At 37.7% G+C, this 15,101-nt stretch overlaps 2 protein-coding genes across 10 annotated transcripts in view; both read right to left on the reverse strand.

Moving 5' to 3' along the window:
• Positions 1-8,678, reverse strand: part of ANKDD1B (ankyrin repeat and death domain containing 1B) — a 35,184-nt gene extending 26,506 nt beyond the window's left edge. Inside the window, exons 1-3 of the mRNA XM_088130471.1 lie at positions 6,542-8,678; positions 2,991-3,094; positions 1,427-1,525 (exon numbers count right to left, since the gene is read on the reverse strand). Of these exons, the coding sequence (XP_087986597.1) occupies positions 1,427-1,525; positions 2,991-3,094; positions 6,542-6,668 (330 nt within the window). The 5' untranslated portion in view covers positions 6,669-8,678. The remainder of the gene's footprint in view (positions 1-1,426; positions 1,526-2,990; positions 3,095-6,541) is intronic.
• Positions 8,679-10,076: 1,398 nt separating this feature from the next.
• POLK (DNA polymerase kappa) overlaps positions 10,077-15,101 on the reverse strand; it is a 42,136-nt gene continuing 37,111 nt past the window's right edge. For all 9 annotated transcript variants that reach the window (XM_088130465.1, XM_007439860.4, XM_025174198.2 and 6 more), the window contains 4 exons: positions 14,579-14,750; positions 12,622-13,455; positions 12,037-12,088; positions 10,077-11,934 (listed from right to left, as the gene is read on the reverse strand). In XM_088130465.1, the coding sequence (XP_087986591.1) occupies positions 11,850-11,934; positions 12,037-12,088; positions 12,622-13,455; positions 14,579-14,750 (1,143 nt within the window). In that variant the 3' untranslated portion in view covers positions 10,077-11,849. The remainder of the gene's footprint in view (positions 11,935-12,036; positions 12,089-12,621; positions 13,456-14,578; positions 14,751-15,101) is intronic.

Genomic DNA, 15,101 nt, shown 5'->3' on the forward strand with positions numbered 1-15,101 from the left:
TATTCAGCAACTGTTTGAAGTTACCACAGAGCTGAAAAAGGAGATTTACAACTGTCAGTGTCCCAGTGGTCATGTAATCGTGATTTGGACACTTGGCAACTGGCGTGCATTTACAACAGTCACAGCATCCCAGTGTCACGTGATCACCACTTGCAACCTTCATAGCTGGCTTCCGACAAGCAAAGTCAATGGGAAAGCCAGCAGGAATTTGCAAGTTGCAGTCACATGACATCACACTTAATGACCACAGGTGATTTGTTTAATGACTGCAGCCAGAACTCACATCATAAGTTGGGCATGGTCACGTGATGTTTCCCTTTACAATCGTGTTACCTAGTGATGGAGTTCTGGTCCCAACTGCAATTGGTAAGGGAGGACTACCTGTATTATTTTTATTATTGCATTTATGCCCACTTTTGTATCCACAACAATCAAGACAATAAAGAAAATATAAAGAAAAAACTAAAACACCATTAATACAATTAAAATCCAAATAAAAATCAAAAGATTAAATTAAAGTAAGTTTATTTGTTATAGTATCTTGAAGGCTTAATGATGGGAAAAATGGGAATCCAAAGCAATAAACCAGATTTGTTACATTTTTTATTTTAATTATTTTAAATTTAATTTAAATAATTAAATTCAAATAATTTTAAATAGCTTACATTTGATTTATTTCAATTCTGTAAATAATCCTTAGGATTCTTAATAAAAGATAGGAACACATATCTTGGCAAGATTGAATTTTCTTCTGATTGCGGCAACTATTGAGCATACTAAAACAAATCATTTACTTGCCTGAGGGCAGATTTTCTCATTTTCTGTTCCCCCATACCTGTGAAGGGGATAGAGCTATAACAGCTATAGGCTGACTGAGGAACTAAATAGGCCTGATCTGAGGGCATGTTGGGGAAACGAGAATGATTTAGACCTGCACATCTCAATGCCCACGGAGAATCCTGTTTTGGGCTCTGCTGCTGATGGGAACACTGCTGATGCTACGTAACCAGAGGGTTTACTGGGGCCCTCTGGAATGAAAGTGCCATCGCTCTGTTCGTGCTTCTCTTCAGCAGTAGAACAGCGTCTCCACCACATCAAACAGCACTTCAGTCTTGCCTTTAGCCACCTTTAGAACTGCTCTGTCATTTTACTTCTTACCTATTTAGGAGGAAGACCCTAAAACAACACATTATTAATTCAATTCTTCCCATAGCCTGGGCAAGGTAAGTCAGAGGTATTAGAATTAGTGTTTCCATTAAATGCATTGTAGGAGGAGAGATCTTTAGTCTATGCTAGCCAAAAATCAGAATGAGTCTGGTAGCTCATACCAGACTCTGTACTACCAGATTCCTTGTGTGTCCATTAAAGAGTCTCTAAGTCTATTTCAGCTACTATAACATAGTAATAAGAAATCAGTTGTGTGTACCTTATCTGCAATATCAACTCTAGCTTTGTGATGGAGTAGGAAGTCAACTGCAGATAGATGATTTCCTGCAACAGCAAAATGGAGGGCTGTGCGCTTCAGCTAAAACATGAAATAAATTATAGGAAATAAACACAGAAATCAAAAGCAAAATTAAGCATAGACAGCACCTAAATTGAGTAAATTAAATTAAATTAAATTAAGAGTCTATGGCTAATATGTTACACTGCTTAATGACTCACCACCTCCCTAATGCATCCTGAAAAACACATAATTTCCTAAGCCTGCACAGCTACAGCACAAGCCCAAGAAAAGTTGCAGCTTCTGTTTTATTTTTATTTTTTAAATTAATAATTTATTTGTTTAGAACATTTAAAAAACAGAGTAAGTAACTACATGATAGGGGGAAAAAAAGATAGAAAAAGACTTAGTGAATAAACAATAAAATATCAGTAAACAAATGATTTACCATTATTATAAAATGTAAAATTCATTATTTCATTAATTAACTAATTAAATGTATAGAAGTAGGTTCATTATATCATCTTAAGAAAAATACCTATAAAATTCTAAACGTTAATATTAATATTGATTTTGTCACTATTTGTCATTGTTCCAGAAATAAATGCACAAACTATATAAAGGAAAAGAAAAGGAAAAAGGGGGAAAAAATAAAACAAATAAATTAAAAAAATTATTTAAAAAAGGATAAAAATCAGTAAAAACAATATTAAGTTCTAAATCCCCTCCCATTGTACCTAATGTTGATTGCATTTAAATGTTTATAAACACTGAAATTGCTTCTAATTACTATCTTTACATCAGTTATTTTCCCCTTAAAAACCATACTCTTAATCGTCTGAGTCTGCTTTTTGTGTAACATATGATATATAGGGGAGCCATTCTTGCTTAAATTTAGTCAAAGTTCTGTTCTGGATGTGTACTGCACTATTAATTTTGCCACTGTTGTATATTCCTGAAGTTTCATTTCTGTAAAGGAAGGCTTGAGCGAAGAAGATACTGGAATGGAGGATCAAGGTTATCAGGAGGGAGGGGGGACATTCCAGAGCAAGCGCCTCCTCAGTCTGCAGCAAGACGGTGGGAAGAGGAAGAGGATGAGGCTAGCCCCTCCCTAGAGTCTCACGGGGTATATCCACTAGCTGCTTTAGCATAGGTTTAGTCTGGCGAGATTCTGTCTATTAGATGCAAGCTAATAAAGGAACTATACTGGACTGGATTGCCTCGTTGTTCTTGGGCTGAACCAGACAATTTCCCAGTCTGATATTGTCGACAAAGTATTTCTTTTCCAATGTTGGGCCAAATTTTGTCCTCGTGGCCAAAAAGGCACAGCCTCTACATGGACCAACTGACCAGCACAGTGAGACTGGGCTCCCTCCTGCTCGCCTTGGATCTCAATATTGCACAGCTCTAGTGCAGGGAGGAGGCTGAATAAAAGTTCCAAGGACTAAAGAATAATCACTAATCTTTCCTAAATTAAATGAAATAAAATTGAAGAAACACCATTTGCTTGTTAGAGGAATTCTCTATAGGAAGTCTTTATACTTACAACATTTACAGCATTAATATTAACTTTTTTCCTAAATAACCTTTCCATAGTGTCCAGATTATTCGTTTTAGCAGCATACTGAAATTCTTTCTCATCTGGAAGCACTGCAAAACAAAAAAACACAACTTCTGTGATACTGAGGAATTTCTGATAATAATCTTAAATACCTAAATTCAAATTACTTAACTTTTCCCTAAAGTGCTGAGAGTCTTCTGTTACAATGCCCCTATGAGGTAGGCTAGGTTACAATATCCACAAATATCTGGCGACCTTTACAGATGAATTTGACTTGAACCATTGCTTTGATAGTGGCTCCTCCTCCCCTCCTTCAAGGCCATTCCCTATTCCCTCTACACTCCCCTTTTATGGATCAGCTTGCTCTTATAGAAAGCTCACAGAGCCAGATTGATGTAGTGGCTGAGATACTGAGCTGGAAACCAGGAGATGGGAGTTTTAGATCTCTCTCAGACATGAAAGCCGGCTGGGTGACTTTATGCTAGTCACTCTCTCTCAGCCTAACCCACCTCATGGTGGTGGTTATGGAGAAAAGGAGGCAGGAGCATTAGGTATGTACACTGCCTTGAGTTGACACAGGAGAAAAATGTGTGTTTTTTTTTCCTATATATGTCCCTCTGAACTGTTGGGAGAAGAGCGACATGGGAATGTTGATGAGTTAATTAATTAATTAATTTGAAAATTACAGTAAAGGAAAGCAGGGAACTGTTAGATGCCCCAGAGGGAGCTTTCCGTGGCAGAGACCCAAGGCTGTCTCCACGTGCCTTCTCAGGTGTGCGGCACAAGGCTGCCTCTGTGCTGGTTCTTCATAGCTGGTTCTTTATGGGTGACCTGGCTGACAACTGGCAATTCCAATGTGATGGTGGGTCTGAATCCTTCTTGTTCTCCCAAAACCCCGGAACTCTAGTTGGCATATTTATTTTCCTTCCCATTGGGGCAGTGACATGCCTAACCAGGGATGGGGGAATGAAAAATATGTCCTCCCATTTCTCTGCCACAGTTTCTCCCTATCGCCACTTTAGGATTGCTTTGCTGATATAAAATAAGAATAATTTAAAGAGATTTCAAATCAACCTAACTTAGATGGGAGACATTTGAATGCAACTATTAAAATACACAGCAGCACAGGGAAGATAGAGGCAGAGAGATTGATTTTACTGGAACAGATACTATTTGTCACTAGCCAGTAGAAATACTTTTGTTCTGTCCTCTTCTCTTGCAAGAATGTCTGTTTTTATTGTGCTTATTTTTCATTAATTCAGGGAGAGAGAAAAACTTTTTGTAGTCCCTTGATACAGCATAAAAAGACAAGGAAAGAAAAATCAGGTTGCTTTCCTCTGCTTCTTTAAGCTAGGCCAGTATTTCTGCATTCTCCCTTTCAAATACGAAGGATTTGAAATGATCTTTAGCTTATATTTTAGGCTTTCAATTTCCTAAGTATCTTCTAGAGCAAAAGGGAAGACTCTGTGCCCCTCTAGACATTGTTAGACTCCAACTCATTTCAGCCTCATTCACCATGGCCAACGCTCAAGACAGATTATCTTTATGGGGAGTTTCTGCTGTTCTGCAGCAACCTTCATCATGCTTTATAAATAATTAGTGTCTGTATTCCATTATCATTCCCCTCCATCCTCCATATACACATGAACAAATAATACAGGGTCTGATTGGAGGGTTTCTATAGGACTGGAGACTCCAGTGTGGCACTTGTGGATACCAGTGGGCCCACCCGCAGTTCCTTTGATTCCAGCCAGGTCTCTGCCCCTCCCGTCTTTTAAACATTAATTAAAACAAATGGAAATGCCCGCCTCTTTATTTAAGAATTCCTAGTAAAGGATTTAGAGACATTCTTAAAAAACTAAAATGATGACAACTGCAGCTCAATGTGTTGTTTGGAAATGTGCCCACCTGTCCTGTAATGACCTAGATAAATAGGGGTAACAAGCAGCATCCGATCAGAGCTGGCAGAAGAGAGCGCTACGGTCGTTTACAGAAATCGTTTTGTGAATGGGTGAGTCCCCCTCCTTGGCTATGGTTACCATGAAAGAGGGCTGCAATGCAGGACTTATAGACAATGCTACCAGTCAAAATGACACTGCATGGTGTTTACAAACCTTATGAAATAGCTATTTCCATCTTCTAGTATGAGATCTAATGATATTTTGGCCAGTTTAATTTTAAATTTTTTGTTTGTACGTGCCTTTGTCCGTATTGACGCCTGATGACTGCCTAGACAAGTCCCTGCAGTTTTACTGGCAGGATTCCAGAAGTGGTTTGTCATTGCCTCCTTCCTAGGGCCCAAGGTCATCCAGCTGGTTTTGTGCATAAGGCAGGACTAGAACTCACAGTCTCCCAGTTTCTAGCCTGATGCCTTAACCACTACTCCAAACTGGCTCTCCAATTTTAAAATAAATAACTATTTTATTTCCTCTACATTAATTAATTAATTATCAAACTTGTATGCCGCCCATCTCCCCCAACGGGTGACTCTGGGCAGCTCACAATAATAAAAAAGAAAAAACACAAGTCCCTCCAACCATGGATAAAATCTATAAATAATTTAAAAACATATATTAAAAATGCCCTAAAACCTCCTATAATTTTTAGCCCTAAAAACCTGCAAGATGCTGGGGGGGGGACAAACCCATCACCCCACCAGCCGTCTCCACAGGTGCGGGCCCCCCTGTGGCCCCCAGGCAAAGCCAGGATTTAATCCCTTTCCTGAAGGCCATGAGGGAGGGGCACACCGGATCTCAGGCGGCAAGATGTTCCATAGGGCGGGCGCTGCAGCAGAAAAGGCTCTCCGCCTAGACCCCACCAATCGAAATTCCTTGACTGGTGGGGTCTGCAACCTGCCCCTTCTGCTGGACCGAGTGGGGCGGGCTGAAATGAGCTTTATTTTTTAAATAGTGCCTGTCACATAGTATGAAATTTGCTTAACCCTGGCCTACTACCATGTCTCAAGACTTCAAATGCGAGATGGTTAAAATTAGTTCACTGGAACCACCACAAACTGCGTCAATTCTCCCCCTCCAGGAAACAGACTCACTGGAAGCTTGCCCTCCGTTCAAACCGGATTATTCAAAGTTTTCAGAAAGCCCTGGGAATGCAAACATAATCCGGGCTGGATTGGAGTTCAAACGTTTATCAAATCAAATCTTTATTACGGTGGTAGACCAGCACAGATTTCAACCTTTCAATGGTTTCGATTGGAAATTTCGGATAGGAATCGAGCTGCTGCCCTGTTCTATCCCTCTCCCCGTCTGGAGGGCCCCCTCGCGGGCAGCAACGCTCTTTTGCCTACTTCGCGCTGTTCCGGTCGCTGGAACCTTTGCAGCAAAAGAAGCAAACTGAACAAGAAACGTTCAGCCAAAGAAGTAGCTCAACGCCTCGCAATCCTCAAGGAGCGACGGGGCTGCGTGCGGGAAGAGCCCCACAAACCGGCGGTCTTGGCCGCTGGAGCTCCCTGTCCGAGCCAGGGCTTGGCGGGACCGGGAAAGGGGCGCCCGCCTCCCGCCCTCCCCGCCAACACTCACACGTCTCCGCGTTGGCCGCTTCTGCTGCGGCTGCCGCCCTCGAGCCGCCGTCTTCCTTCGGAGTCAGGTTGAAAAAGCCCCTCAGATCAGCCAGGCCTTTCACGGTGCGGCTCCGGATTTCCTCCATTGCGGTGCCTGCCGAAGCAGCCTCCTGGACAGCGGCCGGCGGAGGAACCCGGCAAGACCAGGGCGGGTGTCGCTTTCTAGGGACAACTCCCTCCAAGCACCTGCCAGACCCAGCCAGGTGTGTTAAGTTTCCTTTGCTGTCTGGATTGAGAGCAGCAGCTGGAAGCTGACTGCTACAAAAGCAGGATTTGAGAAGGATGGAAAACTCTTTCTGGATTGGTCTGCTCTTGATATCAAACTTGATGAAAAGTCCTCCAAAACTTGAAAGCGTGCATGTTTCTGTGGCGTCTCAGTTGATCCCAGTAAATATATCCGAACCTTGGATTTTGAATTTTATTTTGTTCGTTATGTTTTGTATCCCTGCCAGTCACTCTCTGATGTATCAAGGGGCTGCTGTGACCTGAAGGGGAATAAATCAAAAGTGGAAGACACTAAAGATTGTTCGGGCCTGAATGTCAGAGCGAGCCATATCTAAATCTACAAGGCAACAAATTCCTGACATTTTGACTCTCAAAAAATAGTAGAAACTGTTCAGTTAATGGAATTAAGCTATTTATTTAGCTTACATGGGCAACATTTCCCTGGGTTATGCATACATCCTTCCTGTGCATTTACTCAAGTTGTAGTTTATATTATTCATTGTTAGATCAGCATCAAGTAATTAAGGATTAATTGCAAGAAATCCACACGATGACAAACTTCTTAGAAAGCAGATGCTAAAAATGACGCTGAAAGCTTTTCCAATCCCTCAGTCCTTCCCAACTTCTTGATTAGCTCTATCACAACTTAAAGTATCATTGTTCAGTTATTTACATTGTGAATCTATAGACAAAGAGAACACTATTCAGGAATGTCCAGAGGATATGATCAAAAAAGTCAAGATGGCTACAATGGCGCAATTGAACCTCCAACCCATTTACGTGCATCACATATAATGGGTGGAAATTTGATCACACCCATGTGGTCACCAACTTTTTGACCATACCCTATGGACTCCCCAACACTACTTGTGCCTTTCATATGTCTGATTGTAAAGCAACTTTGGCTGTATTTAGTCCTTGTGTTTGCACTTTGGAAAGTCTGTGTCTGTCTACATTCACTTATTTCTTTTTCCCTCTCAGTCTCTTTTTCCTTTTGTATTACAGCTACTAGATTGTAAGTCTAAGAGGTTCTTGGAGTCTTTATGGGGTTGGGGGTTGAGCAGTGGAGTAAAATATATTTAGGATCTACTACTACTACTAACACTACTCTGGCCATAGATCAGTTGCTTTTGCCACAAGATTGGACTACTTCAAAATGACTGAGAATTAAGATCTGTGCATGATTTTAGTAAATACAACTGCTAATTTTACACCCTCTAAATAAATATTGACAAAAAATGACTTAGCAGAAAAGTAAATAGCTGTGAATGTGTTACATTTATAATGTAAAAATAGTTATCCAGGAAACAGTTGTAGTAAAAAATTTAGATACTATTTTAATCAGTTGCTTATGCTTGCAAATAAATCAAATACAGCAGGCTTGTTTTAAGAAGGGCCATTCTGAAAAAGTGAACAGGAAATAGTATTTTGGGGAGTCCATTAAATAATTGTTCCTAATTCTGTTTGTTAAATCAATTTTTAAACACTATATGTAATTTTTAAAATACTTATCTGGGTTTTTTTTAATAAAGCTAGAACTTTATAAAAAACCTGTATATTTCCAATAAACACATACATACTTGAGGTATGTAGTGTACACAGAATTATAACTGATGTTTTCAGTTGGTGAAAACAGCACACACACACACACATTTGTATGTATGTATAGGCCTGTTCATAAACATGGTTTAAAGAAATTATGGCTTAACAATGTGGGAACTCAACCAGTGTGAATTTGAACTTGGATCAGATGCAAGTGTAGGAAAAAACAGGAGGAGAGAGGAAAGAAAGGGGAAAAAGTGAATAGTGTAAATGAATAGTGTATGCTCATTTTTCAGTTATTTTAATTATACAGTTCCAAGAAAAAGTACGTGAACCTTTTGGAATTTCATGGTGTTCTGCATTAATTTGTCATAAAATGTGATCTGACCGTCATCTAAGTCAAGAGTATTGACAAATATAATGTGCTTAAAATAATAACACAAAAACAATTCTGATCCTTCATGTCTTTATTGAACACATTCAACATTCAAAATGCTAGTGGAAAAAGTGTTTTTTTTGCAACTGTAAGAATGAAGGTCTCTGTAGATTATCTCTGTACATTGCTTAGATGCTGCACTGTTAATCGCTTGATCAGCTCCTTGCATTTCAATCTTAAAACTGTGCCAGCCTGTTAACTCCCCTGCATGCAATTTCTGGTGCCTGTAGCTAACAGTGAGTGCTTGAGCCTTTAGTGTGTCTAATTTGCTAAGTTGATTCCTTTTTTTAGGTCAGGCTAAGTTGATTGATCTAGAGCCTTACAAAAGAATAAATGTGATTTTAATGAATATTTTATAGCAAGAAGGAGGCATAGCTTCTGCCTTTGCCCAACCATCAAACAAAGGATGTTTTCACACAAGAATGTTAAGATCTTTGGTCCTCAACATAGCATACAGAGTGCAAATGCAAGTGGCAGGAGTACGAAATGTCCCATGCTGTTATCTAGTGTGCTCCCTAGCTGACCACAGTTTAGATTATTTATAATCTCCAAAAAATCAGAACCTATCATTATTCACAGCAAAATTCCAATCTCAGGCATTCTCTTCATTTTCCAGTTATGTTTCTCAGCCTCACATAGATGAAAGTGGCTGCCTGTACCCCAGTATGAAAGTGTGTCCTCTTATCCAGAAAAGGTAAGCAGTGCAGGCTGTGGTAGAAATCACCTGCGGACTCTAGTGGTGGTGGTAAAGAACAGCCTCACCACTTCACCTGCCGGTAAGTGGGCATTCTGTGATTAGCCAGCACTCACAAGCCAACCCATTTTTAACCTTCTCACAAGATTACAAATGTGCTGATTGGCCTCAGATGGTTGAGGAACTCAGCTTAAGACTAAGGCATTTATTTAGTCTTTGACTATAAATTCAATAAAATAGACTAAAGCATGAACCAGCCATATAGAATTGGAAAAGCTAAAACAAGTCTGTTTATGGTTAACAGAGAAAATGCAAATTACAGTTTTATTAATGTATGTTTATTTTACACATTTTGTGCTTATTTCACTAAAATTATTATCCTGAGTTTTACAATTAAAATGGAGTCACAATTGTTTTGGAAAATGCATCTTAGATTAAAATTATTTTGGAAAATATATTACACTCTGAATAAATTACAAATGAAATTATTTTAAAGTGCACAAACTTCACAGAATCATAAAGTTGCAAGGACCATTCAGACCACAGAGTCCAACCCCTTGTTCAGTACAGCAGGGTTCCTCAACCTTGGCCACTTGAAGATGTGTGGACTTCAACTCCCAGAATTCCCCAGCCAGCATGGGGAAATGGTCAAGGTTGAGGAACACTGCAGTACAGGAATTCAGTAGGCACCCAGCTTCTGCTTGAAGGAAAGTTTAAACTTACTAACTGGCCCCATCGTTCAACTGCTCTAACTACTGTAGTAGAAAATTGTCTCACCATTCAACAGGAATCCGAATTCCTGTAACTTTGATCATTTATTTCATGCCTAGCATTCTGGGATGACAAACAGATCTTGATTTTCTGTGTAACATCCTTCAGGTACTTGAAAAGTGCAATTATATCTGCTTCCCCGCTGCCGCCCCCCCCCGCCCCCCGTTAACATACTCACTTCTTTCCATTTCCATCTCACCTCTTAAGCTTATTTTCCAATTTCCTGATTATGGTACCTTCACTGCCCTTCTCTGCATCTCTTCCATATTCTCTGAATTTGTTTTATCCCCGGGCACAAGGGGTATTCAAGGTGGAGTCTTGCAAACACAGAATATACTAGAGCTATTTTTTCCTGAGCTGAAAACTAGATTTCTATGGATGCAACATGAAATTACATTTGCCTTTTTAGCAACTGCACCACACTGCTGACTCATATTCAGCTTTTGATCAATTACAATTTGAACTTCATATAAATATATATAAGACCATTTATCTTTAGAAACAATTTAAAATGTGAGTAAGTGAATAGGTTTTTATCACATTGTTTGGTAATACATGTGCACTTAAGAGCTGAGTGTCACTTATCCTACTCTTAAAGGTTATTTGAAAACTGAGCACCCTAGATTTTTTTCCTGATATGTCAAATGTGGCACAGTCTTAATGAAGTCTATTGAACAAACTTGGTAGGTGAATGGATCTCTTAAAATGAAGCCAGTAATTCTAGACAGGCAGAGTACGATTTGAAGAAACTGTATTAATTTTTACAAAGCCACAGAATTAAAAACATACAGACAGCACACCTTAGTCTTTTCCAAGCGTTTAGAACTGGCAAGCTCATAAAGTACATGAACAAAGATAAAGTTGTGGTTTCTAATTTAAATGAGGCAAATTAATACTAAATTCATATGTTTGTCTATATTAAGGATATGCAATTAACATGAAGTTTATTTAGCCTGCTTGTACTAATATCGATTACATGTATTAAATGAAGTTTTGTTCACCAATGGACAAGTCAGTAGATTCCTGCTTAAATTAACAGAGGCTAGAAGTGTACACCTGTGCTACATGTTTGTACAAAAAATGTGTCTGAATTTTGAGTGCTAAATATACTATGCTTCCTAATATTTTTTATACAGAATTGTAAAAAGCAACTAAGCCTTAAATGTTGATCTATAAGCTTATAAACTTATAAGATAATTTAATAGCACCTGATTTATAAAGTGGAACTTTAAAATTTTTAAATAAAATCCAAATTCTTTCACTTTTCCTCCCTCTGTAAGAGTTGTGAAGATAATAGCCATTATCATCATGTTATTCAAAGAGCAACTGACTTTTAAAAGTGCTTGACACCCCTAAACAAAGAACTGTATGGTTATCAGCTTTAAAAAGTCAACTTCATACATTCTTTAAAATATGAGACTGCTATTTGAAATTAAAATGGTGCATTAGCTAGTGCAAAATCATATACAATGTATATAATTTATAATTATATTAACTTTTATATAATTATATAATTTATACACAATACATAAGGTCCAAGTGACATATTTTACTCTAAGTTTTTGTACCATAACAATGATCAAACTGTCTTTATTGTGTTCATTTGAAAAATGATTCTATAGTGCACCTAGAATTGCTTGACTTGGCTTTTTTGGATGTTGAGTGGGAAATCACTGTTCCAGATCTGGAAAGGAACAAAAATGCATATTAATAATTAAACAGCCATAACAACAGAATGGTTGACAGGGATATGTTCTAAATATTCAAATAAAAATTCAGAGCTTACCTTTTTGTTCCTACTGAAGAGTTTGTATTATATTGTCCTCTATCCAAGATTTCTGGAAAAAAATACTCAAGTTTTTAAACTGAAAGCAAAAATGTATTCTATCAGAATTATGAATAACAAAAACATCTACTAATATTTTCTTTTCCTCCTTCACTGAAACTATCATTATATCTCCTATATGACCCATGACTTTTCTATAGCTACCCTGTTCTCTCACCCTATTTATATCATTTTTGCCTTTGAGAAGGAAAAATAAATATTTGCAATTTTTAACAATTAAGCAGAAATTGTCTATTCTTCCAACGAAAAGTAACAAACAACAGACTGTTGCATAGCTTCTGCATAATCTGTGAATAACGAGCTTAGTAGCAGTTATTTTTCCTGCATTTAAAAACTAATTCATTACAATTTACAAAATTCCTTTTATTTATTTACAGAAAGAAATATCAGCCTCTTTCTATGCAAAATGGAGGAACAGCCAACTCCTTTATTGAAACATATATAAATTTGTGTTCTGCACTTCATTTAAAGTTCCAAAAAGATGCCTCTATAAACCTTTATTTAAATTACTGGTAAAATACTCACCCGTACTTGAATTTTCTGTCAACTGCTTGATAATGCCTTTGTTTAAACAAACATCCACATGCCTGTTGAACAATGCAAGATCCATTGTTTTTTGCTGTATGTTGCAAACTGGACAAACTAAAACATTTTCAGTAATGTCAGAAAAACTTTGCACATTGCTTCCTGGGCAACTTGACTCTTTTTCTATTAATAAGGCTTTAGAAGATAAATCATCTCTAGCGTGCATTTCAGGTATAGAGGCATTAGAAGGACCACATCCATTCTCATTCTGTTTATAAACTAGGAGCTTAGGTAGTACATCTGTGCTACTTGCAGGAACACAATCAGCTGTATTTGTTGACTGCTCTTCCACTGATGGTTTACTTATTTTAACTTTTATCCTTTCTTCTTTTTCCCTATCCACATGCAGATCATTTTCCCCAGATTTGCCAGTATCGGTAATTTCTGCATTTTCTTTTTCTATTGTTCCACTAAGGCACATATCTATATGCCTATTAAATGCTTCTAAAGTGCCATCATGCTGCTCTTCAAAGCAAATAGGGCAAATAAAGATCTGATGTTCATAATTCTTTCCTTGTTCACCTGAAGTTATTGTTGACATCAGATCTTGTAGATTCTGCTTGTCTGAAGACTCATTTAAAAAAATTCCTTTATTGGTTTGCTGTCTTGTAGCTCTCTTTTTATTGAAAAAGCTTTCTCCTTCAGATACTTTTGGGAAAATGTTGACAGTTTTCTTAAAAGCACCGGCTTGCTTTCCTGGTTCTAAGAAATTAACAATGCTCTTCTGCTGATATTTTTTTTCTTCTTCAGTTAAAAAACTTGATATTCTTACACCTGAATATGACAGACAAACCACAAAAAGGTAAATGGTCATAAAGAGTTGTTTAAAAATATAATCAAAACAACTTATACTGAACTGTAGTCTGTTTCAAGCAGACATATATAGGAATGCACAGTAAATTCACTTAATTCCTACTTAAATCAATACAGACTAGACATGGGTCAACTAACTTTTCAGACTTCTGCCTGGAGTTCTCTTGCACATACTGGTTTCAACCCAGCTTTAACTTATACAGCAGAGCTGAACTTCCCTTCTCCTTCCACTTCACAGATCCCCTTGGAGGCATCATCCAGGTCCTGTCCCATCCCATCTCCTAGTAGGCATGGTCTGGGTTCCATCCATTAAGACATCTGGTGGACCCAGGAAGCATGCCTTGTCTGTTATAGAGCCTGTCTCTGCAACACCATACCTCCTGAGATTCACTTGGCCCTGACTCTGCTGGCATTTTCTAAGTCCCTGAAGACTTGGATGTTCCCTCAGGTGAGCTTGTTGTATGATTGTTTGTTGATATTAATGTGGTTATATGGTCTGGGTTGGACTGTCTGCAGGTGCCATTGTATTATTATTACTATTAATTTTTGTTGTTGCTTTTAATCCTATGTTCACCTCCAAAGTCACGGTTGTGAGATAGACAGCTATATAGATTTAAATAAATACATAAATAATCTAGATGTACATAGATTATTACATAGGTTGCTTTACTATGATCCTACTACCCCTACTACCCTAGAAGAATAATGATGGTGAGGAGACACACAGAAATGCAGTTTTACCCATTCAGTTTCACATGCTTAAATCTTGGGTGCAAAACTGTGGCAGTGAGGCACCAAGTGAGGCACCAAATGTCCTTTTTACCTGTGGAAAGTGTTTTTTGAAAGGGACAGTAAAAGAATCATATTTTAAACATATATTTTAACAAATAGTGAAGAAATGTTGATTTGAGAAATTTTTCAATAACCAGAAAACTATAAAAGTATAACAATAGTGTATAACAAAGTTTAATAACAATAGTACAATGATGAAAGCTGTCTTTTCATTGAAACAACGAGGAATAACTAACAGTAGTTAATTGCCACAAACCAGGAATCAGCATAAATATGTGAAAGTGATATTTACCCATTAATCTTAAATGTAAAGGTTCTGGGGCCACACTCTCCATTTCTGCTTTAAGCAAATCTTTAGCAATAGCAAATATTTCTTCTTCAGTAGAAACTGCAGAAAGTACTGTATTAGCTCTTGTTTTCACTTCAAAGTTCACATTCTTCAACTTTAAAGTTACAGTTCTAGCCTATTAAAAACAATAGACAATTTTTCTGAAGCTGCCATATTCTGAGACATAGAAGGAGCTTAATAATAAGATATATACATTCTCTGTAGTATTTTATTTTTTACAAATAACTGTATCTTATTTCCATTATGCTTTTATATTTAAGACTGTTAAGTAACTGATTATTTTAATGTTTTGTTCAATTCAAATCTTACAAAAATTATCTGCACTCTGATTCTTCATATGCAACCATGTCCAAAAAATGAAAGCCACAGCAAGGTCTATATAAATAGGAACAGACTTAATTTTTAATGCTCAAGTAGAGTTTTAGGTCAAAACAGAAAAAAAAGGGAGTCTGCAAGGTTTTTTTTC

Source organism: Python bivittatus, unplaced genomic scaffold (genome assembly GCF_059951505.1).
Source record: "Python bivittatus isolate LINGU-HERP-01145 unplaced genomic scaffold, Pbiv_v1 ctg000850_np1212, whole genome shotgun sequence".
NCBI classification, from domain to species: domain Eukaryota; kingdom Metazoa; phylum Chordata; class Lepidosauria; order Squamata; family Pythonidae; genus Python; species Python bivittatus.